The 27152-nt window shown below is 42.2% G+C and overlaps 1 protein-coding gene across 1 annotated transcript in view; it reads left to right on the top strand.

The window, feature by feature from the left end:
- The window catches only part of myo10l3 (myosin X, like 3), a 54819-nt gene continuing 27667 nt past the window's right edge, over positions 1-27152 (top strand). The window contains exons 1-10 of the mRNA XM_023401215.2: positions 1-293; positions 14691-14789; positions 22137-22295; positions 23381-23568; positions 23743-23877; positions 24689-24813; positions 24931-24944; positions 25069-25153; positions 25708-25814; positions 26096-26225. Coding sequence (XP_023256983.1) covers positions 273-293; positions 14691-14789; positions 22137-22295; positions 23381-23568; positions 23743-23877; positions 24689-24813; positions 24931-24944; positions 25069-25153; positions 25708-25814; positions 26096-26225 — 1063 coding nt within the window. The 5' untranslated portion in view covers positions 1-272. The remainder of the gene's footprint in view (positions 294-14690; positions 14790-22136; positions 22296-23380; positions 23569-23742; positions 23878-24688; positions 24814-24930; positions 24945-25068; positions 25154-25707; positions 25815-26095; positions 26226-27152) is intronic.

Below are 27152 nucleotides of genomic sequence, written 5' to 3'. Positions count from 1 at the left end.
CCACAGCGGCTTCTCGGGACACTCAACAAACGCATAGGAGAACAGCCACAACTGAAGTGTCCTACAACAGGAACGTAAAATGTCTCGCGTCTGATTTGTAGAGTCAACTGAACAAGGGTTTACGGAAATAAGAACTTTAAAAAAATTAATTAATTTTTAGCGAAGCGGATGGAAATCATTCGGGAGTGCAGCTTCCTCTCCTCCTCCTCCTCTTCAGCTGTGGTACCCTGAACTCAGACTACAAAGGGACGAGAGGTCGGGCACCGGTTAAAATGGATACTTTCTTTGTAGAGGTAAGTTAGCTTACTTTCTTCATGCATTAATTGCGTGTGTATTTGCTTCGCTACTTTCAACGTGACTTCCAAATCATTTTGGGAGCGCGGCGGCTCTTTGTTTTGTTTTACCATGTTGTGTTGTGAGCGTTTCTGAGCCTGGCTGGTTTCTGATCAGTTCATATTTTAGCCTCTGGAAAGAGTAAGTTCACTCTATCATTAAAAAAAAAAAACCCGCAACTTTTCATATTGACGTTCTGCGTTTGAGGTGTTTGTGATGCTTTCTCATCCACTGATATATCCCAGAGCAGCGGTGGTGTGCCTGCACTGCGCTGGTCTACAGGATGCAGCTGTAGTGGGGGGGAACTTCAACACCCCAGCAAGCATCCGACACATTTAAGAGTACTAGTGCTACGCCATCTCCTTAAATTCTGCTCACTTAATTTAATTACTGACAATCAGGCACTCTCTGTGCCTCAGATTGATTTTTTCTTTTTTCTTTTGTAGTTTTAATCTGTGGCAGCGACTCCAGCAGACACTGCCTATAAATGAGTTTGTGCCCATGCAGGTTTGGATGTGTCATCCGCAAATCAGCCCAGACACAAACACACTCATACACATAGAGACTGGCTATAGGTCTGATTTGTCATCCCCCTCTGACTCAGAGGAGGGCACACACACTCACAGAGGGAGAGGCAGTGTGTGTGTGTGTTTGTGTGTTTAATGTTGTGAATCTCTTCTTCTAATGTTGCCTCCATTCACCTCTTGTACTTCTGTCACCAGCATCAGCCCTGTCTGCCCCTGAGTGCTGTGCTGAGCTGTGACTCAGTACGGTAATAATATTAGGAGGTGGCTCTTTCTATGTGAGCTGCTCCGTACTCTCACTCATACCACTCTCCTTTCCAATGGCTTTACAGTGTCAAAAGTTGTAACTTATGCCTAATGAGTAGGGTTGTTTTTTTGTCTTTGTTAACAGTTTTCAACCCTGTACAAGGAGTGATACTCAGCTTCAGCCTGGTATATAAGGATGTTATGGGGCTATTTGAGGTTATTCATTCTTTTACATGAAAGAGATTCCTGTTTGACCACAGCTACTGTATGTAAAAACACTGTGGAAAAGTGTTATTTTCCATTTACTTCTTGTCAGTTTTTGCAAGAAAGTGATCAGATTGAGCAATGTGCCTTACAAAAATGAAGTCCAAAAAGTAAAAGGCATTGGTTTCCAAAAGTGCATATAGTTATAGAACCATATCATCTCTAAACTGTAGGTTTCTGTAATCTTTTGTATAAACCAACCATGTAGCGAACAGATTGGGGTGAGCTGGATTTTGGACCATAATCTGATTTCATTAGAGTGATATTCTGTACAGAGGAAGGTTATTATTTTAGCTCAGCTCAGCAGAGATCATTGTTGTAATTTGGTGTGTATCTTTTGTCCTGGACCAACTGTGTGAGATTTCCCTAGTGATTTCTTTGACTTCATCCAGACCCCATTTTCTTTATCTAATGTGGTTATGTAGTATGTTGCTTTTCATCCTGAGATATGGCAAACTGTGCTGTCCCATGTCTTGGCCGACAGAATTTATCTGGGAAGGACAAAGTTTCTACAGTAATTTGGTCAGAATAGGTTGATTTATAGTATTTGCACAATGCTGTATTTCACTCCATCCTGTATTATAGTCAAGCAATGAATTCTACCTTTGAGAAGTTGAGATGTTGATAGGCTTATTCTTGACCTTGAAAACAGTAGTACAAAAGGTCGGAGCTTTTCATCCTGTCCAATTATCTTCAGCAGTGAGTCACTCAGATAAGAGGTTCTTGAAATGCTCACAAAAAAAAAAAAGAAAAAGAAATTTGAGCATCTGCAATTATATGACAACTGAGCAAGGTCTCGTTATACGATCACAAGCTCCAGAACAGCTACTGAAAGGACATGGCGCTGAGATTATTTTGTCAACTACTTTTTTAATAAAGTTTCAGAGGGGTGGTAATTTGTTTTTGTCAGGGGGTATTAGTTAAAGGCAATTCAGCTGACTCATGTAAAAGCAAACTCTGCCTCTGTAGCTGCTCTGGAGCAACTTCAGAAAGAAGTACCAATCCAGGTGTATCTGTGCTGGGTGTTTCACTTCTCTGTTCAGACCTGTGTTAGAATAAATGAATGGATTGCCCTGGTTTTTCAATGACTATTGGGTCATGGAAAGAAGCCAGAGATTTGAATGCCACAGTGCTACCAGTGTGGATTTAATTAAGTGGGAATTCTGGAAGTGAAGTAAGACGAGGATTAAACTCAACTGGGTGAAATCAAGTGCAGCGGGATAAATATTGCATGATTAATTACTGTTAATCAATCTTTTCTTGGCAGCTATGGATGTGGATGTCAGTGCATTTACAATATGACTGAACCCAGATCAGAATCGGCCTAAAAGGATTCCTTTGCGGATCAGGTTTGTTGAAATTAACGGCGACCTGCATTTGTCCAGCATCTCAGGTCAGTTTGCCTAGTACAAATCTAGAGACGGCGTCCCCTGGCATGTCACTGTTAGCACTGATGATGAAGATGGTGACGGGGTCAGAGATAGTGGTAGAGTAAAGAGGAGTGGCAGGTACAAGGGCGTGCGCTCAGAGGTATATCCTGTAAGCCCATCCTGTCCATCGGGCGCCACCTTTCCTCTTAGGAGCTCACACAGCACCATAAAACCCTCAGTGCCGCTGCCTTTACTCCACACCCAATCCGTCCTCTGAATGGATGTCACCCAAAAGACACACAAATTCTTGGAGCGTGCCAAAGATCTTGTCAGGCTGTTGGATTTGGTCATCCTAGACTTCCATATGTCAGGGAATATGAACATTATACTGTGTAGTCCCACAAATGTGTGTGTGTGTATGTGTCTTAAAAGATAAAGAAATACATTATTTTTCATCCTCTCTTTTATCTCTTCGCAGATGAAAACACAGTGAGATCAGACACACAATCACACATCCACACACATGACAGCACCAATTAGACTTTTCATGTCTTTGTGAAACATCCTGTTGATGAAGCTGAATCCCAGCTATGTGCATTTCTAAACTTGGTAATCAGTTCTTTTATAGCAGCAGCTGCTACACACTGTAAAGCCACATGAGGACCTTTCCACACCCGTTAACTCCTTCCTTGCATTACACACCGAATTCCATCCTCTCAAAGATACTCTGACAGAGGGAATCCCAAATGCCCAGCCCTGACCCCTGAAATTCCCGGTCATGGCCGCCTCTTATCTATGCACTGTGCCGGTGGGCAAGGCTTTAGGTTTCACACCATCACCACTGCCCCCCACCCCCACCACACACACAGAGACAGACACACTCCTGAAACATCCCTCCTAGCTCTATGTGCTGTTTATGTCTGGCTCTTTGAAGCTGGTGCCGTGGCTCGGCATGCTCCGTAAGCATTCTGTAGTGGGTAACGTGAGAAAGGCCAGTTTGATGCTCCTGACGGTGGACTATTTTTTTCTCGCGATGGCCGGATCTTTTCTACCCAGTTGTCACTTCCTCCAGCTGCCACTTTAGAGAGCTGAGAATCTGAGACCATTGCCTTTCGACTCCTGCCATGCAGAAGGCTGAAGGAGTAAGGAAGGATGTCAGGAAGTGAAGCTAGGATGTAAGGAAGGAAGGAAGGAAAGCTACAAAAATGGTCTAATGGGTCCTGCATTCCTGTGAATCATTTTCTAAGCAGCTGTTTTAACTTGTAATGATCTTGAAGTGGTTATTGTGTGCATTATCGCATCAAATTAGGGGGTTTTCAAACAGTGCTGCTGAGAGTCTCTGAGTTGTGGTGAATTAACAGTGCTGGTTGTTTACGAACAAACAGAGGGAGGTATTATTAAGGCAGTGGTTTATGTGTGCGTCAGCAGAACTCCTGCAGCTTTGGTACAGTCTGGAGGTGGTTTAATCTGTCACAAGAGCACTGGGACTAATTGCCAACAGCCATTGTCTGACCACGCACCAAATAACATGGATAATCCTCATAATGACACAGTTTCTCAGTGCTAGCGGAGGTGATATAGGTTTGGAGGCCACCGCTCATGATAGAAAAAAATGAATTTTCCTTTTTGACGCATCAAACATTTTTCTACAACCAAACCAATCAACTGTTGGATCATTGCCTGAATCTGGCCTTTTCGCCTCGCTAGCTTGTGTTTGCATTTCTTGTGCCTCTATCAGTAACCTGACCCATGTCTATCAGCAAGCTGACACACGGGGAGGTCAGTGCTGTGATAACCTCCTGCTGACACCATGCTGTTGATTTAAGCTTTAACCTGCTACATTACCCAGCCCTTCAGACAAAGCCGTCAATGTTTGCAGTGATTAGACGAGAGGAACACCTTCATCTTTCCACAGTTTGATCACCAACAACACATAATGCAGGGGAGAAGCGTGTCCTCCTGCCTATTAGCTCATGATGGTGGACAAACAGCTGCTGAATGAAGTGACGTTTTCATAGAGTTTTTTTTTTCCTGCTTGTTCACGATAGTTCGACATTTTGGGAAATACATTTATTTACTTTCTTGCCAAGACTTGGATGAGAAGACTGATTACACTCTCTAATCTGTCCAGTAAACCAACCTCAATCCATCCACTGGTTAGCTTGGTTTAGCATGAAGCACTGGGAACAGCGGAAAACTGGCACAAACAACACTTACTAGTTCACACGTTCTTCTCCGTTTCATTCGTACAAAAACCAAAGTGTAAAAAAGTTGCGGTTGTATTCTGGACTATATTGGCAGGCACAGCAGTTTCCAGCAGTTTGTCATGTTTACATTTTGGTTTTTAGTATTAATTGAATCAACAAGATGAAATATATGAACTAGTGAGCTTTTAGAGGTGCTGATGGCTGGGTGATTTTAACTTATGGATAAAGCCAAACCAGCTTTATCCTCCTGTTTCCACTCTTTATGCTAAACTACACTAAGCTAAAACCTGGCTAGCTCATGGCTAGCTTTACATTTTCTTTACAGATACTGTAATGATATCGGTATTCTCATTTGACTCTCGACAAGAATGCAAATAAGTGTATATCCCAGAATGTTGTAATATTCCATCAAATAACTGTTCTGATTGTAGAAGGCAGTAGGTTCACAAGACAGTGCTCATAAAAACGCCCATCCTTCCTGTCCTTCATGTGTGTGTGTGTGTGTGTGTGTGTGTGTGTGTGTGTGTGTGTGTGTGTGTATCGCTATCAGGGCAGTCATGGGTGTTTCATTTTATGAAATATAAATCACCTCAGGGCACTTGGGCGATTCACTAATTTGTCATGTCAACAAGGCTACGATGAGAGAGAAAATCCCCAGACTCTGTGAATTTAAAGTGAAATGAAGAAATCACTGCACAGTAATGGAGAGTTAAGTCTGGACTTGTACAAGCAATAGTTCATGTACTTGCTGTCTTCAACTAGTTGAAAAAAGAGAGAGGTGCTTATTTATATGTTCATTCTAGTTCATTGTAAACGCTTAATAAATAATAACTTATTAAAGAAATATTTTGACAGTTTGGGAATTATGCTTGTTCACATTCTTGCCGAGGTCAACACCACTCATGTTTGTAAGGTAAATGTGTAGCTGGAGCCTTTTGTCCTGTAAACGCAACAATGGGTGAAGCTGTTGGCAAACAACCATCACCATCTCCCATTCCTTTTTAAATGGGTACAAAAAACAAAGTGTAAAGACTACAAATCAATGTTTTACAGGGCTTTTGTGCTGGAACAAGTTAAGCTAAATGTCTGCTGGCTGTAGCTTCACATTTATCATACAGACACAAGAGTGGTCTGTCGGCATAAAAAGCAAAAATGCGCATATCTCAAAAACTCTCAAACTGTTCCTTTAACATCTCTACATTTGCAGTGACCTCAGTCACGACCGGCTTGCTCTTTGTCGCCAGGGAGGTTTCTGAATGATAACTTGTTCATACTAAAGGCTGACTGGATGTCTCTGCGGTCTCCTCATGTTGCCATGTCAGGTATGCTGTCCCGTCTCGTCTTCACATCTCAGGAAGATTTTCAGTAATCACCAGCAGGTAAAGATGGACTTTAACCCAGATCAATCCTACCAGATTTGTGTGTTCAGTGTATTTGTCCGTGATACTTAACCAGAGAAAATTAAAGTTCCTGTTGATCGCCGCTTACCCTCACACAATAAATATCTGTTGGCCTTCACCTTGGCTGCCCTACCTGATAGACACAGTGAGCTGGTAATGAGTGTAGCTTAAATCCTCTCAGTTCAGAGGTCTCGTCTGGCAGCTTAATAACAGCCAACCTGTGATTACTGTTCCCAGCCCAGATGTTGACTTTCCTTTTTTAGCCCCCTATGATTATTGCGCATGGAGGCGGCCTATTACAGAACGGCGTATGTGTGTCTCTAACTCGAACCATCCTGTGAGTGTAGGTTAAACACATTCCACACACAACACAAGGGGATATAGCCCAAGGAGAAATTATATTAAAAAAACTGCAACATTGTTGACTCCCTCGTCATGAGACCAAGCCCCTGCCGGGTTTATGTATATGTCCCACACTACGTGATCCTTGACTGCCATGGCCTGAAGAGTCTAACTGGCACCTCGGTGCTTAACAGAAGCAAACAACCCAGCGTGGCACAATCCACAGTCATGACCTGTTAGTGTTCCCATCCATTCCCAGTCTGTTTTATTAAACATGAGTGTGTGTGCTTGTGTGCGTGTGGTCAGGCCTGAGGCTTTTTGTGCGATGATACACTGACATAATGAGACTCACATGGGGAGGAATGTACCATGTTTTCAAGACTCTACATGTTATCCTTCCTTCACACCCGGAATAAAAGAATACGATTGAACTTTAAAAAGCTGCACATCTTCTACATATTCTTCTAATGTGTGCCGTCATTTTGCTCACCAGTGCTCCCTCCGTCCCTACCATTATAAAAATTGTGACCTTAAAATGTGATATATGTGCACAGAACGACATAAAGTATTTGAAAAGCTGTAACCAGCAAATTTTCTTTTTACGTGATCAATAACTTCAATGATTACTCGATTGGAGATTCCTTTTTAAGTCATTTAATTAAACAGTTAATTGTGCCAGCAATGTAAGAACTGTCCAAAATTATTAACCCGGTATTCAGAACAATCACTCTGGGACAGCATGAAATAAGAGTGAAGGTAAAAGGCAGTGTAACAAGAGTGACGTCTCACACGGTCAGACACACACATCCTCTGTCTCTTACGGTCCTGACTGAGCAGCATTCCTGGAATATCTGTGGGATCCCTGCTGTGTGACCCAGGCCACATATATGACAGTGCAGAGAAGGTTAGGTGACAAGGCAGGTAGCTCTGTAGATATTCTACGTCATGAAGCTTTGCTGAAAATCCAATCAAATCTGCAGTAATCGCATCATTTAACCTTTTCTGTGTGTGTCATTACCCTGAGCACAGGATCATACTAATACTAAGAGCGATGGAAGGGAAATATGTCCACACAGGATAAGGATGTAGCAGGACACTGTGCCGGGAGTGGAGTGTGTGGCAAAGTTTCAAGTGTTCCTCTTCTTTCTGTCGTGCTCCTGAAGACGTGATTTATTATGCAAATTCTCCTCAATACACTCATTAGCAACACGACAGAGTAGCACCATCAGATGATGATGGGGGAGGTTCTGTCTAACCCCGCCCCGACACAGAGACAGGGATAGACAGACAGCAGACATACTGTACACACTGCAAAATAAAGCAGACACAGACGCACACATAACACACATGCTCCTGCACCAACACACAAACCACCGCACACTTGCTTTACTCGCCGGAATGATAATGCGTGATAAGGAAAACAGCTTATAGGACAGTGATGACGTTACAAATTGTTGCTGCACTTCATGTGTTTCATTTCTATTAACCTAGTGACACGGTTTCATTTGTAACTTAATCATTAACTGACATTCTGCTTTAACAAAACCAGCCTTTGATAATGAAAATGATGCATGACATCAGTGAGTTACTGAGCCACATGTCTCGTCGCCTCACAGTGTTAACTGATGAGGCCGCTGCCTTCAGGCCATCCTGCTTAAAGTCTGTTTTTAGCTTCCTCTGCGGGGGGCTCAGGCAGTTCCTGGGACTCAAGAACAATTGATGTACTGAACCCTCCACCCTTTTTGCCCCCCCACCACCACCCCCACCCCTTTCACAACAGACTGGGGGAAACCCGCATCCCCATGGGACTCCTCCTCCTCCATTAGCTAATTTCTGATCAGCTGCTCCCTCCATCATTAATTCATGCGTCTTCCAGCACAGATGTTAGAGGTTGCTTTTAATCATCTGATTTCTTCCCTCGGTCACCCACCCTGCCCTTCCCCACCCTCACCCCATGCTGGCTGCGGGCACTGGCTGTACCCTGTGCAGCAGGCAGACACAACAGTGGCAGCAGGGAAACAAAGAAACAAGAAGATATAAAAGGGGCATGCAGAGGCACATTGGTATTAAATCGCTGTGAATTATTTATTCTTTAAAATGCTTAGTAATTATATACTATGTGATGGGCCTGATAACGGTGACCTCATGCTAAGTATGTTAGCTGAGAGCTGCAAGACTGAATCCATGGAAAATCTGTGCAAGAGAGCGAATGAAACACTTTTCGTTTCCCTCAATAACCACGTCTGAAGAGAATGGCACTTAACCCCTGACTGGCTGAGTGGGAGCTGCACAGCAGAACAGCAGAAAAAATATCATTAGTTTAACACATACATGCAGAAAATGTATGAAAACATTTAAATTCAGTGAACTAGTTTTCATTTTCATTTTGTGTGACAAAGACCAATTAAATTGTTGTGCTGATAAGATAATTAATAGGCTATCTGTCTTCCTGAGGTTGCGACGTGAAATTGTTTCCAGTAACTTTCTGCTGAGGTTTTACTGTTCGTGGGATGTACAGCTTTTGCCTCACTGAAAATCTTGTGGCCAAAGACCCAGAGGGACCTTTGCCCAGATTCCCCTCCCAGCCGCGCTCAGCCTACTTGTTTAATCTCACCAGCTACTTGGCGGATTCCTCCTCATTCCACTCACTCAGCATTCAGGAGATTTGGTTACAGTCCCTGAATTTGGCTTAGGTTCCTTTTTTAATGAATAAAGCAATAGATTTCTCCATTGTTAACCTGGCTTTGAAATACTGCTGGCTACAAACATTCCTGTGACTTTATTATTCTGTGTAAAGCCGTTGCAACCAAATTAAAAAGCCTCGTAACTGAGAAATATGAAAACCGACAGCCTTTACACCATCTCTGCATGTGCTGTTCAGACTATGACATGGGTTTCTTCATAGTCTTCCCTCACGTCTGCACGAGCCTCAGCCTGCACTCTAAAGCCATGCAAGTTAGGGAAATATCTTAACTTATTAAATCTTAAAATCTTATCTTAAAATATTTCAGTGTGCAAAGTCATTTTTATTTATTTCTTATGAATATACATGAAAGCATCAAGCGTCAATATGCTGTTTGACCTTTTTAAGTGCAGGTCACCAAGCCACTCATTGTCCAGGACTGCACATCTGTCCAGGCACACTGAGTAGGGTCACAGAGGGTTAGTGACTTGGCCTTACGCTTCTCTATTCTTGTGGTAATGTGGGTACGTCTTGGTATTTGTGGCGTAGAAGGCGAGCTGAACCAGAATTTTAGATGTATTTCTGAACATCTGTTTCTAAATGGGATACAGTAGGTCATAGAGAACTTAGAGTTAGTGCTGAAACAAGATTGCAAAGCAAATATATAAAAAACAACATAAATGAAGAGACAGAAAAGAGGAAATTTGAAAATGATAAGTGAAAGCAGCAACAGTTAGAGTTTGGCCTTTGTGCGTGTTCCTGGTGGAATCGTTTATCCTCCGCGAGATGCTTCTCAAGCTGGTTGTACTCATCCCTCAGCCAGCCGTCTGTCCTGGCCAGCAGTCGGCCCTAACTGCAACACCAGCAGCCGGTCGCTGCTGTCCGCTGCCTGGACAGGCGTTCACTCACCTCGCCCTGAAACCACACTATGATCCAAGAAATTATCTTATCATAACTTATTGTTCAACTGTGTCCAAGTCAGGCTGAGTTAATTAGCTTTCTTTTGTTCCAGCTGATGCGATCACCTGATACCCACTGCGCTCATGCTACGCCAGACAGCAGAGAAAGAGCCTTGGCACCTTGTACTGTGTATGCCCTTAAATATTTAAGGCACGTTCATTAGCAAATCTCTGAGCTGGATGTCAGTATGCAAGCATCAGAAACTCAAGCCTCCAGCTCCGAGATCACATCATTCAGCCCGAGTGGTTTCTTGTGTCAGAAAGCATGATGGGACGTCGCTGTGCAGCCCGTGTCAGTGGATCAGATCACCATTGTCAGTCGGTTCAGCCTCAGCAGGGCTACACATGCTCAGTGACATGCAGCATTAAGAATTTGAAATTAGCCCGAGCTGGAAATGTCATGGCAGCAGCATCAGCTGTGTTTTTTTTAATGGGGCTATTGAAACACCTGGTTACCAAAGGCACGAGAGTTAACTGACACCTGATAATTAAACCCTGTGAAGACTGTGCTTCATTAGCAAGTGAGCACGATTCTTTCCGATGATTATTATGTGAGAAGTTCACATATTGTTTCTATAGTTTAGTCAGGGTAGTCAGTTGTGCTACAGCAGGTGATTCAAGTCTGATACTTGTGTCCCTTTGCGTCCCAGCTGGCCTTTGTTTGGGATATTTCTGCCTGGTTAACTTCTGAGCTCTCAGTCAGAGGTGGCTGCCTTTGTCTTGACTTAGTGACGGCGCTCCTGAAGATGGAGGGGACAAGGGGGAGGAGTTTTAGTGAGACCATCTGTTGCTGAGACAATTCATCCCGACTTTATACCCTCTGGCTTCAGAGACTTTAGACACACACACACACGCGCGCTCACATATACAAAGACACAAACAAATGGACAAACACATCTGGTGTTCTTGGCTTTCTTGAGTTGTTTAGTCCCTGGAGAACCCCACCACTTCTACCAACTTAGACCTTACTGGCTGATAGTTAACCAGACAAATGCCTGTGTTTATTTAAGACATACCTACATGTCAATATGTTTGTGGGATAAAATTACCATTCCCCACAGCTAATGGCCTTTATTTCACCTGGCACACCATTACATTTCAGCTGACTTTTACTTTCACAAGACAAACTGATGAATGCTTCCTCATTCTGTGATGACTCTGTGTCAAGTGTGTGTATTTTGAAGAGTTCAAATCTCACAAATGTGAGCTCAACAGTTAAATTTGTTTACATTAAGGGTGCAACGTCTCAGAGAACAGGGGTTTTTAATTGACTGTTTTTTATGTTTGCATAGTTGCCTTTAGATGTTACTTTAACTGTTTTTTTTTCTATTTTTAGAATTATACTGCTAGAGTATTATGTCAAAAAATAGAGTCCATATTTTTTCATGTTAAAATGTTCAGATGAATAAAAACCTCTATGCCAAACAAAACACATGTGAGGTAAAAAATGATTTGTTGTAGTACTGATGTAGCTGTTTTTGCCCAATTTTAATTATAGTGCCTGGTGGGCAGTTCTCCAGAGAGCAAGTCACTGCGCAGATGCTGGTGCAGCAAGCCAAGCCAGCATTAGCGTCTCCATGGGTCAGTTTGTTGCTGACTTTTGGTTTAACATATAGCCTACTGTTGACTCACTCAATGAACCGTTTATTATGTGAATTACTGAAAAGCATGCTGTCTGGAGAGTTTTATCTGTCTTCATCTTTCAGCTAGTGACTAGGCATCTTTTCTTGAGAAAAAGTCCCTGTTCATATGATTGGAGAACCTCCAAGGTTCTGACTCAGCTACTGGACCAAGTTCTCGGAAAAAATGTTCCTTTACTATTTTGCGTCACTGAAATTTCTTAATAGCAGCAACACTGGGTTGTGGTGTACAAATACACTGTATTATAGACCATCCCACTGTTTTCCATGTCATGACTTGCCTGCTGTCTTATTCTATTTAACAAATCATGTAATTACCTATTACTACAACCTACTCCCTGCATGTTTCTGCAGTTTGTCAGCTCCACTGTTCCAGTTACAAACACATAAAATAAACCTCCACAAAATGAAGAGTACCAGTAATATTCGGCCTAATTCAAGCCCCTGTGATTTCCAGTTACATAACAGCAACTGAGCTTCTTAAAATCTATAGAGTAAGCACTATTAATCTCCTCACTGGACTTCAGTGAACTCATGTGAAGCAGCTTTTCACTGAACAGTCCGTGCATGCCAAACTGGTACCAGGCAGACACAGTTGGTCACTGGTTTGGATGTCACCAATCGTCTTACATTAGATGGAAACTGCGTTAATGTGAGGCCACGTGTCGGTGAATACCTCTGTTATATTTGTGTCCTGATGTTTGTCTGCCTCTTTTTCCAGACAATAGGAGGCGGGACATTATCAGGTGTCTGCACCCTTCCTCTTTTTCCCTCTCTCTCTCTCTCTCTCTCTCCCCCCTCAGCCTCCTCCTAATTTACACGACCCCTTTATCCCACTCACCGCTGTCCCCTGTGGTTTGAGAGAGCCACATTATTTAGCTGCGCTCCATTGGCTGACTGAAAAAAAAATCCTTGATGATGGAAGTAGGTTTTCAGACTGGCTGGTTGGACTGAGTGACCCTTTGTCTAAGAAGGAAGACTTAATCACAAAATAAAGGAAAGACCAGAGGCCAGTCATCACTCTGAGCTGTAGAGAAAGTTAATTTAATGGATTCTGAATAATTCTTTATGTTGGACTAGTTCCCTCTTTGTCTCTGTGATTCAGCAGAATGTATTTCACATAAACATCTTGTGTATTAAACCAAAGCATCTCGATCTTTGTCCTGACACTGGAAGCAAACGCATTTGTGCCTTGTAAATGTGAGTGTGTGTGTGTGCACACGTGGCAGCCTGTTGTTAATACTTAATGAGGATTGATGTCTGGAAGTGGTGACCTTGTATAAGGTTTCCTAGAGGAATCCATGCATATTGATTTCTCCACTTTTATGCTCTGTTGGACACACAATTCCCTTTTGCTCTGTGTTTACCCCGGCCACCGTGATGGTGGCACTTTTGATGAATAACGGTGTTTAGTTGGTCAAAGCTTCTTGCAAGAGAGGGTGACTTTCAGGTCAAATCTCTTTATACTGTATAGCCTGTAAGTCTGACATTCAAAACCAAAATGTTCAATTTGGGTCACATTACTTATAGTTAAGAGAATAGACTGAGGTGGACAAATTTTGTTACCTTTTGAAGTAGAACACAGCCAGGCTAGCTGTTTCCGTCTGTCACCAGTCTTTATGCTAAGCTAAGCTAACCAGCCACCGGCTGTAACCTTGATTTTAACAGATAGACATGAGAGTCGTATCTTCACTCTTGACAAGAAAGCAAATAAGCACATTTTCTAAAATGTAAGTAATGTAATGTAAAGGGTTTTTTTTGTTTTTCTTTACCCTGACAAATGTGGATTCAGTCACACTACCATATAAGACTGCAGAGGTGTTCTCATTTAAAAGTGTATCTTCCACCACTGTAAGGAAATGACCGTTTGAGTAATCAGCCTCAGATTCCTGTTATTGCTCCCGGTTACTGAGCTGCTAACAAACATGTCTGGGAAGGTCAGTGACTTCACATGGATACACAAACACAGGAGACCAGGCCGCCCAGATCAGCTGTAGAGTTGGTGTTTATCTCTGTCTGGAACCAGGGTCTGATCTGAGTAAATGCTGAGAAGTGTGTGCTGTGGTTTGCCCCATTGAAATGTAGAAAAGAAGAAAGGATAGTAGGCAGAGAAACATTTGTATTGATTGATTTGCTAAAGTGGCAAACGCTCACTTACGGCAATATTCTTCTCCTTTATGGAGTAAATTAGCCCCACAATCAAAGACTGAAAGTCTTTCCGACAGTTTTACTGAGTTTGTATTTCTCTGAGTGGTAGTTTTAGTCTCAGGCACACCCTCAGCATGCAGGCCTGGCAAACAACGTTTCTCCACTAAATGTCAATGACAGTTTAATAAGAGTATAACTGTGCCAGTCTGGTGTGGTGAGCAAGTAGCTATGTGGCAAAGCAGAGAAAAAGGGAAAATGGAAAAAGACAGTGAGAGAAGAAAACCAGAGGGCGTACTTTCTGCTGACTCTTCTAACTAAACAGTTACAGTATTACTCACCTGACACATCCAAAATAAACCTAAATATGGCCAGGAATATTTCTTTTATTTATTTCTGGTTTGACCTTTGCCTTCCTTGGTTTCTAGTAATGGGCTACACATGTGTCAATAGCATCGGCTTAGTTTCTAAAATGTGTTTGAAATGCAAATGTCCATAGTTTTTTATGAAACGGATGACTCCAATATGAGTCCTGTGTCCAGATGCTAATGGTGTTTTGCTGGCTATTGTGTTGCAGGGGGCCCGTGTCTGGCTGAGACACAAAGAGCAGCTCCTCCCCTCCACCGTCAGCTCTTGTGATGATTCCTCCCTGGTCCTCACCACCGACTATGGGAAGGTAAGAATACTTATTTTTCCCCCGCTGAACCATTAATGCTGCCAATGATTCACTTCAAACCTTCATCTGTGTGCTCTCTGCACCAAGGAGCATTAGGGATTCACACGATGTTTGCAAGACCACCCTTAAGGCAAGGAAATGCTTTTTGAAGCCAAAGCCTGTAAAAAAAATCATATCAGTACATTAAGCTTAACACCAAATATCTCATAGGCTATGACTGATGAGTGTACATGTAAAATCTGCCCTCGGTTTCTGTTAAAATGTACAGGGGTGAACTATAATATATGAAGGGAGTAGTGCAGTGTATATGAGAGAGTTAATTGTTTGCACACATGTTTCATGTCAGGACTCAGCTGTGGGATCAACACCTTTTGTAATAAAGTAAGAATGACAGGAATGGGCTCCTTGTGACAAGTCATTGGCCTGAGCTTATCTGTTTGGCAGTGCATGGTGGTCTTTGTGTCTGGAGGAAATCCTGTTAGAGCGACAGAGAGAGAGAGAGAGAGAGAGAGAGAGAGAGACAGACAGACAGACAGACAGAGAGAGAGAGTGGTGACGATGGACGTTTAAAAAAAATAGCTTCTAACACAATGTTAGAAGGGGAGTCGGAGAGTGTAGATCAAAACAGAGCTTCCAGCACAGCTCTTATCTTGCGGAATGCTTTTATACATAAAAAAAAGAGATGAACAGGGTATACAATTGTCCATTAGCTCCAAACTTGAACTCAGCCGCAGGTCTTTGATCGGATCAGGGCCTTGGGAAGGAACAAGGTATGGCCCAAGGACTAATTCTGTCCACAGGATCAAGACATATAGCATAATTTCCACATCCAGCCTCTGCCACACATCTGTCATCCCAACCATGAGCCAAGGCTCCGTGTTATTCCTTCACTGGAGATCTGGTGATCTGAAGAAGGACGCCCGTGGCTCATGGGAGCTTTTTTAGCATATTGGCATTATGTCTGGCAACGTTCTCACTGCTCTCGTCAGTGTAACAAAGGGCTGCAGGAAGAGTGAATATTGCACTTAAAGTTGTCAGTCAAACACAACTTTAAATAAATGCTTATGTTGTTCTGTGGCTCCTGGATGTCTGAATATTTAAGTGCTTATTAACATGTTAAGCTAATAACATTATAATGTTAAGCTGCAATATTCCACATCAAGTTAATACTATTTCACAAAAAATTACTGAAATGGACAAAAGAAAAAATGCCGTTGTTTTGTCCCACTGAGGATGAAAGTAGATATCCAGAGCATCTTGTTTTGCTAATATTTATGGTAAAGAAGAAGAGTTGCATCGTATTGTATCGGATCGGTTCGGATCCTGTGTTTTGTATCAAAGGTAGAGTTTTATAAAAAGATGTGTGAGAGGGTGGTGAGTGTGTGAGTGGTGGGGATGGTTGAAGTGTGAGAAGTCAACCATGTGTTGTAAGAGGGGTAGGGGGTGTCTCTGACCAATGGAAACCCCATCTATCACAGCACCAGGTCAGAGGTTGAGTAAGGAATGAGACCCCCACTTCTTATTTATTGTCTAAATATAACTGAATACCACAGATGCTGTACTCGGTCTAAAAAACATCTCACCACCTTCAAAAGAATAACACTGAGGTTGCGTGGCATGGCATTTTTGGGACTGATTTGGACCACAGCGTTGCAGCTGACCTGAAGCTTGACTGTGTACTCATATGATCCTCATATGTGAGCTCAGGATGTGTTAGTCATCAGGCCAGACATGTGGATGCTTCCTCTGTGTCCAAGTCCTAAGACTATGCAGCCACAATGACAGGAATGTGAGACCGAGAAACTGACTGTCTCCACCTCCAGGATCCCTGGCTGACCTTATGTGATCCCTATTCCTGGATTACATATCTGCTGAGGTTTATTGGCATCTACTGATCTAGTCACAATCTTTCACTTAATCCTTCTCCTCTATAAAAATCACACTATTATTCATATGAGTTTTCCGTCAGTCTGTCTTTGTCTGTGCCCTGGTGTTTTCACACCCACGGGTTTGGTAAATGTATCCTGGCAACATTTTCCCCTCAGGGAGTGGTATATACCATTATTCATTGCTTCAGAGCTCATACTGGGTTGCTGCTCCCTGTCTGAGAGCTCAGCTTGCAGACTCCGGAGAGCGTCCTTACATACACTGTCTCGGCTTTAACAAACTGAGCTGGCTGCTTTCACATTAACCATCATATCAGCATTCATCACTGTCTCATCCGTGATACACCACAGACCTGAGTGGGCCTGAAGATGCAGCACACACACTGAAGCTGAGAGCTGAATGTCTTGTGGCGATGTGTGTTTGAGTGCATCCGTGTGTGTGTGTGTGTGTGTGTGTGTGTGTGTGTGTGTGTGTGTGTGTGTGTGTGTGTGTGTGTGTGTGTGTGTGTGTATGTGTGTTTTCTGTGGCCAGATGGCACCAGCTGGATTAACAGTGTGTGAGTTATCCCCAGACGGGTGCACATGTAAAGAAAAGCAGGAAGCCTCTGTCACCTGAACTAAATAGCTGCTGCTGGTGATGTCATCTTCATCTTATAGAACAATAAAACGATCTTAGACTGTGTTGTTCTACAAGGCCCAAATACCATTTTTACGCATGAATCATTTGGCACATATTGCACAGTGCATATTGCTCACATACATATAGCTCATACCATAAACCCTTTGCTCTCTCTTCAGGTATTTCTTTTGCTCTTAACAAATTGTCTTTTAGCCTGAATGAAAGACATGAGACTTCTCTCCTCCCAAGTAGTCCAGGCCCTGTAGCCATACAGTCTGTGAGGTTTAAATAGGTCATTGATGGCCCCTCAGTGTTTTCTGGATTGTTAGTCAATGGAGCCATTATGTGAACCTTAATGTCAGTGATGTGCATTCATTAGCGTGATAAGCAACATGCTCACACAAACATTATTATGAGTATCTGTGTCTGAGTGTGTGGTAAACAAATATTTATAGGATTGGGTTTGCTGTCTGCCAAATTAGGCAATATCAATAAGAAAGTTGTTGTCTGTTTTTTTGAGCTGGTTGTAATGTGAAATTCTCTCTCTGTTATGTTTTTTTTCCGCACAGTTTTCACCCGTTAATAAGCCTAACCCCCTCTGCTCCCCCTCATATCCCCCCAGGTCTGGGCGGGATCCCCCTTCAACAGATGGATTCACTGTAAGACAGAGAGAGAGTCAGACAGAGTGAAAAAAAAAAGAAAACGAGAGGGAGGCACAAACAGACAGTGATAAACAAAACTGTGTTTGTGTCCACAAGCCTGTGATTTTGTTTCTGCCCATGTGCTATTTCTAAAGGTCTGAATAAATGCCCCAGTATAGCATAAGTCCTCTGAGTCACTGAGCCTGACCCCGCCTATATGTGAATATTCAGCAGAGCTGGGTGAACAAAGCAGCAGCAGGGTGTGGTTTCAGTGAGGTGGAAACAAAAGGAAGGAACGTTACAGCTGCAAGAAAGTTTTAAAATTCAGACGGATACTATGACGTCATCATCAGAAAAAGCTGCTCCCACTATTTAGTCTGTATCATTTCAGTGAGACTTTGCTTGCTTTGTCTGACCATCAGTCTAAAACCTATATCGCTGTCATTTACTGTCACAAAGAAAAGAAGCAAATCCTCACAGTGGAGAACCAGAGAATGGATATTTTACTACATTGAATATTATATTTTCTATTTAATCTTTGAAATGTCTCTTTGGACAAAATACTGTATACCTCTATTTACTATTTGTCTGTTGACTTCTGTTATGAAGAACAAAATATACAGAAGATAATAGATTAAAATGAACACAAGTTATCCAGGACACACCCTCTGTCCAGTGTACAGCTTTTGGAGCTGTGTAAGATTCGGTGGGTTTTTGAACTCAATAGTTTCAATCAACACTGAGACGTCTGGTGTTTTGTGTGCAGCCTCTTGACCTGTGTAGCGTAACTATAGTGTCGGCACCCGGCTCCATTTGGAAAGGATTGATTTTTTTTTTTTTTTTTTTTTTTTTTTTTTTACAGTGAACATTTTCACTAATCAATCACAAGTCACATGTTGTTGCATGTTGTTGTAGCTCCGGCCACCATTACAGCGCTCATATCATTAACATTGATGATGCTGTGTCCCCCATGTGAGTTGTGATAATTGTCTGACATGCACTGACTTAAATCACGACCAGGAAGGAAATATTCACTTTAATTAAAACCAATTTGTGCTCCAAATAAATTTGATTTGGTTGATGAGTTTTGATTATGAACCCAGAGCAAATTCATTGATTCAAACTGTGATCTAATTGGTCTTTTGGAAGTTGAAAATCAATTAACAGTGGACACACAGTGTTACATCACTGGGTTGGATTAGTCAAGCCGTGGTTGGAGTGTTTTTGGTAGCATCACATGGGGCAGAGGCTGACTGCTTCACAACTCCCACAGGGAAAATGTTCCAGTATGTCTGATGGTTATAATGGGCACTAAGACCATTATTGCACCTCATCCAGATTGAAGTGGAAACAATAAGAAGTATAAGTCTAGACCTCATCTGCCCTCATGTTTAATCTTAGATTCCCTTTAGCTGTATAAACAGGATGTTGTTTAGTCAGGCAATTATCTGGAAACAAATTTATGAAAAGATGAATAGATATTGATAAGAACTGCTTTGGCTACAAGGACAGAGCTCAGTGACTTATCTCACAGGAATGAAACCAACAATGAAACCAAGCAATAAAAGGACACATATGGGCAAAACAGAGGAATGTGAAACCTCTTTTGATGCTGGAAACTCCAGTTCCAGTTTTCTCTTTAGAATCTCTGAAAAAAGTCCCTGAGGCTCATGCTGTGAAATCTGAACAGTTAGTTATCTGAGGAAGATCAAAAACAAAGGTCATACCATATGATGCAGAGACAGACAAACGCATAGCGAATCTGCACCCACGCCTATAGATGCATACACTCGAAGATATGAACAAACAACCCCTCTCCTTTGGGATATATGTATATTTCCAGCGGAGGTGGTGACGGTGCTTTCCAAGCTCACAGCTCATGTTGTGTTTGGCTGAAACAGCTATGAAACTTGAGGTGAAATTGAGAATTTAATGTTGTCCCGCAGCCTCTCCCAGTTGTTTGTTATCCCGTATTATCTTCGCTTCCAACCACCTCAGTGCAACTTTGAACTTGCGCTTTGGGAATGTAAAGAATGCTAACACGCGCAGAAGACGTAGCCCAGATATCTGTGGTTTATTTGATTGGATGTTGGACACAGCGTCTCTCCATCAGTGTCAGCAGAAAATGAACTCGGATCCGAGAGCGGGTGATACTTCCTGGTTTGCAGCACATTCTTGTCCCTTTTCATCTACATATATGATAATCAGTATATTATCCTGTATAAGTCAATGGCAATGCTGTGCCCAGGTGTGGATAACGATATCAATCACATTAAGTGACTGATGTATTTGAACGTAAAATGATAATGCTGATTAAGGATGTGAAACAAGAGAAAAGCCTGTGTGATTTATTAGTCAGTTTGGCCCTGCCTGGTGAATCCAGGCCAGTTAGCGAGTGGAGTTAAAGCCAAATGTTTAAGGACATCTGGCTGTAAATCTGCAAGCTTCTGCTCGATGGATGACATCACCGCTCGTGCTGCTTCTCTCCCCAAAGACGTCAGCCTTTCACAAACTCTAATACCACGAAAATATGCACCAACCCACTGTGGACTGCATTGTTATTGTGCTTATGTCTCAGTGTACGCCCATTCTCTATCGGCCATCTATAGCTGAAATGGACGTGCTACACATCTGTAATGTGTAGGATGAGACACAGATACATTATGACATAGAGGATGGTTTCTTCAGTCACATCTTCATGCAGCTGACTCATATCCTATGTATTTATCTGTAGTGTGTATGTTTCCTATTAAATACCTGTATTTGGATAAGTGTACTAAAAGAGGAGATTGCATAATACAAAACAGATTTGGTGCCGCACTGTCTATGATTTAACAACAAAGACGGTAATGGAAGGTCTTAAGGCTTTTTTGTGAAGCCACTGACTTTGTTAAAGCTACACCAATCAATATTTCAATATTAACAATAGGTCAAATGACTGTGTGTAAGGGTGTCACTTAGTAGTGAGAACCCACAGAGAATTATCAGTTACCCTTTAGCTTTACGGCGCGTTTTACCATCTTTCACCTCGGCTCAACTCCACTGCATTAAGGGCTCCATTTCAAAACAGTACTTGTCCAATACAAAAAGGAAAACCTCAGATTTATTAGTTGCACCTTCAAATAATCAATTAAACCCTTTTAAACCTTTGTCTACCCTCAATCAGCAGCTCCCACAGAGCCCCAGCAGGCCCTCTGTGCTGACTCAGCAGCTCTCTGGAATGGACACAATTGAATATGCCAGAAGAGCCAGCAGTAATGCGCTGGGATGCCGCAACCCCAGCCCCTTGTCCATCAGTATTGATCTACACACTGCTTCCCATCAAGTGACCAACACAGTTGTAGTCTGTCTGTTCTCTTATCTCACGTCTCGTCCATTAGAGTTCTGATAACCAGAGGGTCTGTCTCTGTTGGTTTGTGGAACTGTTTTTCTGCTTCACTGTCACTGGAGAGATCTCGTAAATCTTCTCTCTCTCTCTCTCGCTCTCTCTCCCTCTCTCTGTCTTTCTCCCTCTCCCTTTCGATCCATTTCACATCTAAAAATGGGCCTTGAAAGTCAAGACAAGGACATCTCCAGTCATCACATTTACTTCACCACTACCACATCTAATTGGCCTCGTTGCAGAAATGTGACATGCGATAGATTCATCGTACAGAGAGAGAAAAGTGTAACCGAACAAATCTCTGAGAGCGGTCCGGGCATGTGTCAGACAGGTGTTCTCTGGCTGCCGTACAGGTATGCCGACGGCAGGCACAGGCAGGAACACATCAAGTCTGTCATTTTGACCTCGGTCATTCCTGTATCTTCTCTTGAATCTGCCTGTCATCCATGCATTCACGTGCTACGGTCAGAGTGGGAGAGAGATGTTGTGCCAGCAGTCTGATTCACATGTGTGTAAACTTGTCCTCCTGCTCCACTTCTGCATAAGGGCTGTTCAAACCCTGGAGCTTCTGGGTGTCGGCTGCCTTTGTTACCTGTGATAGGAGATAGTGGAAGTGTTCAGGAGGTTATTGCATCATCTAAGTTAAGTTATGAACTGTGCACTTAACCTTGACAGCAGTGCATTGTGGTCCTGAAATGTCAGTTAATCATTTAATTGAAATATCAATGAATCAAACCGGGAACTGTTTGGATGTGTGTGTGTGTGTGTGTGTGTGTGTGTGTGTGTGTGTGTGTGTTGTTGTTGTTGTTGTTGTTGCAGGTGTTCTCCCTACAGAAGGCAGAGCTGAACAGAGAGACGGTCTACCCGATGCACCCCAGCAGTGTCCACGGAGTAGAGGACATGTCAACACTGGCAGAGCTGCATGAAGCCGCCATCATGCACAACCTCTTTCTGCGCTACCAGAAAGACAACATCTACGTAAGGCACCGCACTGTCTCAGTCTGTGAGCACATTCACCACCGTGATGTACCTGGCCTCTGTGGGTCTGTTGTGTTGTGCAGGGGTGTATTTTTCTTATTTCTGGGAACTACGATGTGCAGCGCAGCTCGACTGAGATTTCAGAGTATAACAACTCTCCAACCATCACACAAACATCAGCAGCAAAGTTCATTTATACGTTTTTTGATTTCAGGCAAGTGCAATGTAGCAGTAAGATATGATGTTGTGTTTTGAGTAAGGAGCATGACCCCTTTTCCTCATTAAAAAAAGAAAAAAATTAATGGTGTACTCACTCTCTCCACTACATGTACACAGTCACCACTGAATAAAACAAGTTTGGATGTTCTAGGAAATACACATTATCACTAACTTAAACCGAAATGATGCAGATAACAGTGAACCTCAAACCATGGTGAAATAAGAAATTGTAAATTAAGAGCTGAGTTTTTCCTTTAAGAATGCCAGATCTCAGATATGTTGGTTTGACCCATTCTCATACCCAGGATTATTTTCATGACCGAAGTCCGCTGACGTTCCCTTGAAACTTTATCTGGGCTTTATTAAAATAATCACTGCCCACAGACACATGGTAACTATGTTTTTGGAAATCCTATCTCCTAATCTCATCCCAGAGGTTGCACCCGGTCTGTCTACACAGCATCACAGAACGTTATGATGACCCACAAACACACTTTTGTGAGGCACTTTTCCCCAAAGCGCATTGCCCGCGCAGGAGAAACGGATCCTAAAATACTACCACCCTCAGTGCAAATTAGGCCATGCGCAGTAGTTAGAGTCTTACTGACTACAGGTAACGTGTCAGAGGAAGGAGACAGGAAACTGGGTGAATCTGCTGAACTGATATTGTTAAGTAATTGTGCCGCAGCTCTCATACAAAGGTTAAATGTTTGTACCATGTTTGGTAATCCTAGTTTAAAATGGATTAAAAGCATTTTTTCTTTGTCATCTTTCACTGATAATCTTCTTTGCCTTCCTTCCTTTTTTTAAATCTTCCTTTCCCTTTTCTCCCTCACCCTCGTGTCTGTTTTTTACATTTCCTTCAGACTAACATAGGTTCTATCCTGGCAGCGGTAAACCCCTACAAGCAGATAGCAGGACTGTATGACGGCACTGCAGTGGAGTTGTACAGCAAACACCAGATGGGGGAGCTGCCTCCTCATATCTTCGCTGTGGCCAATGAGTGTTACCGCTGTCTGTGGAAGAGGCACGACAGTCAGTGCGTTCTCATCAGGTGAGAACTGAGGAGAAAATAAGAGGCCGTTTAGTATGGATTAAGTAACGAGCCCTTTCAGATATTTGATTGCCGCATAGTTCCCCTGAATGTTGCGTTTAATTTGAATTTTATGTGGCATTTTCCCCCAAATTCTCTCTTCTCCCTGTCTGACTGTGCATGTTGCGTCTTCAGTGGGGAGAGTGGTGCTGGGAAGACAGAGAGCACCAAGCTGCTGCTGAAGTTTCTCTCCGTGATGAGTCAAAACTCAGCAGGTGCTCCTCCGTCGGAGAGGACCACCAGGGTGGAGCAGGCCCTTGTCCAGAGCAGGTACTGTTTGGTCTGTTATAGTTTGAATTGTCTTTTCTGAAGAATGATTTTAAAAGTTGAAGAGTAATAAACACGTTTTCCTTGTTATTATTTGTGATATTTTGCATTTGCTCTGAATCATGAATATTTGGCCCTTTAAGATATATTTTGTTGTCAGCTTTTATTTTCATTATTTTGTTTATTTCAATATGACTTTATCAGTATGTTGTGTTGAATCTTGTCCTGTTTGTCCTGCGCCATGAGCTCACCAAGGCACGGTCCTAACCACATTTGAGTAATGTCAATAAGATTAGTTTAACTCAGTCTTTGATGTCATCCTTGTGATAATGAAATTGATTTCGTTCCAGTGATTGATAAGGGCTCCACCAAAATTGCATTATTGGCAGGATGGAGAAACCTCTAAAACACAATTTAGACCATTTTGGGTTGCCAACATTTAAAAACCACAGAATTTAAGGATTGAACAAAAAGTATTTGTTTGGTTTGCGTCTGTTTGTGGCGACCCACAGCCCTGATCAGAGAGGAAGCCCTTATGTGCTCGATTTCATTCACATATCCAATATGTTTTAGTCACTGATACAGTTGGCTCAGTATGGAGGTATAAAACATTAGGAACTAGATAATAGTGTTAGGGTGCATACTTCAATCAAGGCTGCAGAAAATTTTAAGAAATGTTAAATCTGCATCTGGATCCACATCTGCATCAGAGTAGAAAGCGTTATAGGCAATTGCTGGATACATTTCAAAGGTTCCTTGGCAGAGGAACAAACAGAAGATTATTTGATTGTCTTGACCTCCTCTCTCTCTCCAGCCCCATCATGGAAGCATTTGGGAACGCTAAGACTGTGTACAACAATAACTCCAGTCGCTTTGGGAAGTTCATCCAGCTCCACTTTTCCCAAAATGGGAACATTCATGGAGGCTGCATCATCGACTGTATCCTTCAAAAGTTCACTAATATATTCTGTAAAGACATAAGATCTCTGTAGCATCTGGTCCAGAGGACACGGTTACTGAAAGTTCTCATTGTTCTCCTTGACGATGATTAATCAGATTTGCTGGAAAAAGTAAGTTTGTGCAGATTTTAAACGTTCAGTTGCCAACATGTAATATGTATTACCAGATTCATCAGCAAAATCCAAAGTATTAAAATACGTTTTCCTCTAACCATCCTCTCTTTCTCTTTCCTAGAACCGTGTGGTTCGACAGAATCCCGGAGAGAGAAACTACCACATCTTCTACGCGCTGTTAGCAGGGGCTGACAAAGACCACAGAGGTTTGTTTTTGGCAGAGTCTAAAGGGACGCTCAACGTTCTTGACCAACTATAGCCACCAGAGTAAGGGGTTACAAGGGTACTAACAACTTAAGAAACTCTACGCCCCCAATAGTAATAGCAGGTCACCAATTTTGTGTCAAAATGATTAAAATATGTACTTTAGCTCTAGAGCTAAATGGTGAATAATCCGAAATAGTAGGAAGCCAGGTGTGAGTTTACTGTAGATAATCAAATAGACACAAAAATAATGAAAAGCTACCCTACAACGATGTGAACAAATGGGAGCTAATGTTACTTTTTGAGGTTCTTACTTCATTTTGAAACATTTATCTGTAGCTCTACCAGCTAGCTCTAAATCTATAGGCCACATGATGGACTGTCAGATGGTCAGCATTGTTGCTTTGTAGGCTACAGTAAGAGACGAGTAACACAAAGTAAAGGATCTACCAAGGTTATACAGAAGAATTGGTTGTGTATTTTATTTTTTTCTTGCCCTATCAGGCTTAAATGTTCTTTCGGTCATTGTTAATGTCTGCTTTTCTCTGTGTTGCAGACATGTACTTACTGTCTGAAGGTCCTGAGTCATATCACTACCTGAGCCAGTCAGGATGTGTGAAGGACAGCAGTCTGGATGACAAGCAGCTCTTTGACTATGTGATGGTAAGAAGAAGAGGAAGTAGCACTAGATATTTGTATGTTTTACCTCCAGAGGGCGCCATAACCCTTCATCAAGAGCGTATTGTACAAGACGGAGACACATCCTCCACAAAGTTAAACCTGGGGGAAACATGATATATTGATTGTGTTGGCTTTGGAGGCAAATTCTAAACAGTGTTGTTTTATAACGCAAAGCAAAAGTTAAAGTAAAAGTTTACCTACTCTCACATGGTTTTAGAGTTTTGTCTGACATGTTGTCTAACTGTGTCTGTGTTGTGTTGCAGGAGGCTTTGAAAGTGATGGAATTCACAGAGGAGGAGATCAGAGATGTGTTCAAGTTGCTGTCTGCTGTCCTCCAGATGGGCAACATTGAGTTCATGACTGCTGGTGGAGCTCAGATCACTTCAAAAGGGGGTATGTATATATTACAATATATAATAATATATAACAGCTCTACTATCACAGTTAGAATGATCTTGAAAAAAGTGTTGCACACATCTTCAATCTGCAGCACAGTGTTCAAACTTTGAAGCACACATATAAGTGACAATAGGAACTTCTGGGAATGTTTCACATCTGTGATTTTCTGAGTAATGTCTTAATCATTTTCTAGAAAGAATTATGTAATTCGGTATATAAGTATAGAGGTCAAATAGAGACCGCACTCACTCGCTTTGCACTTCATACACAGTCTTTCAGTCGGCACACAGCAGGTTAGATGAACATGGGAATTCCAATTCCAATATTAAATGAATAATGAATGAAAATGTACTCAGCTTTAAATTGAGCAGTTGAGGTTCCTGTTTGTAATCGAGTGCTAAATTAGGAAATCATTGGGAAAAGGATTATCATTATTATGAGAACACACTGCTTACCAAACAAGTTACTTTTGGCATCAGGACAAACAAGCAGCCAACCTTTTCAACCTCATGAGCTCTTTGGTGAACCTTACTAACTTAAAATCCATGCAAGCTCTGGACCAGACAGATCCCAAATGTAAGTGATGTTTATCAAACAGTTGAAAAAAAATATTTTATCAAAGTTTGATGCTGTGAAAGTGGAAAACTTGGAACATGTGGCTTTAAGTGGTTAAGCCCGGTTAAAACAACCAGTTATTTCTGCTGGAATTTATTGTAGGAAATCTCTGTTTTCTAAAGCAGATAATAAATTCACCACTGATGTTGGACCACTCTGCAGTTTTCCTCATGCCCCTGAGTTTGATTGACATTGTACTCGCAGACAGAGCACTGAACAGGCTGTAACATGAGCTCAAGGCTCCTTTGTTCGCTGTGTCTGACCTCTTTTCCAAAGAACCACTGAACTACAGTGACTGCAGAAGTC

This window comes from Seriola lalandi, unplaced genomic scaffold (assembly GCF_002814215.2).
Source record: "Seriola lalandi dorsalis isolate HSWRI2012SDOR001 ecotype SW California unplaced genomic scaffold, Sedor1 jcf7180002053538, whole genome shotgun sequence".
NCBI lineage: Eukaryota > Metazoa > Chordata > Actinopteri > Carangiformes > Carangidae > Seriola > Seriola lalandi.
Note: the sequence above shows the minus strand (reverse complement) of the source record. Positions and strands in the feature narration are given on the sequence as shown.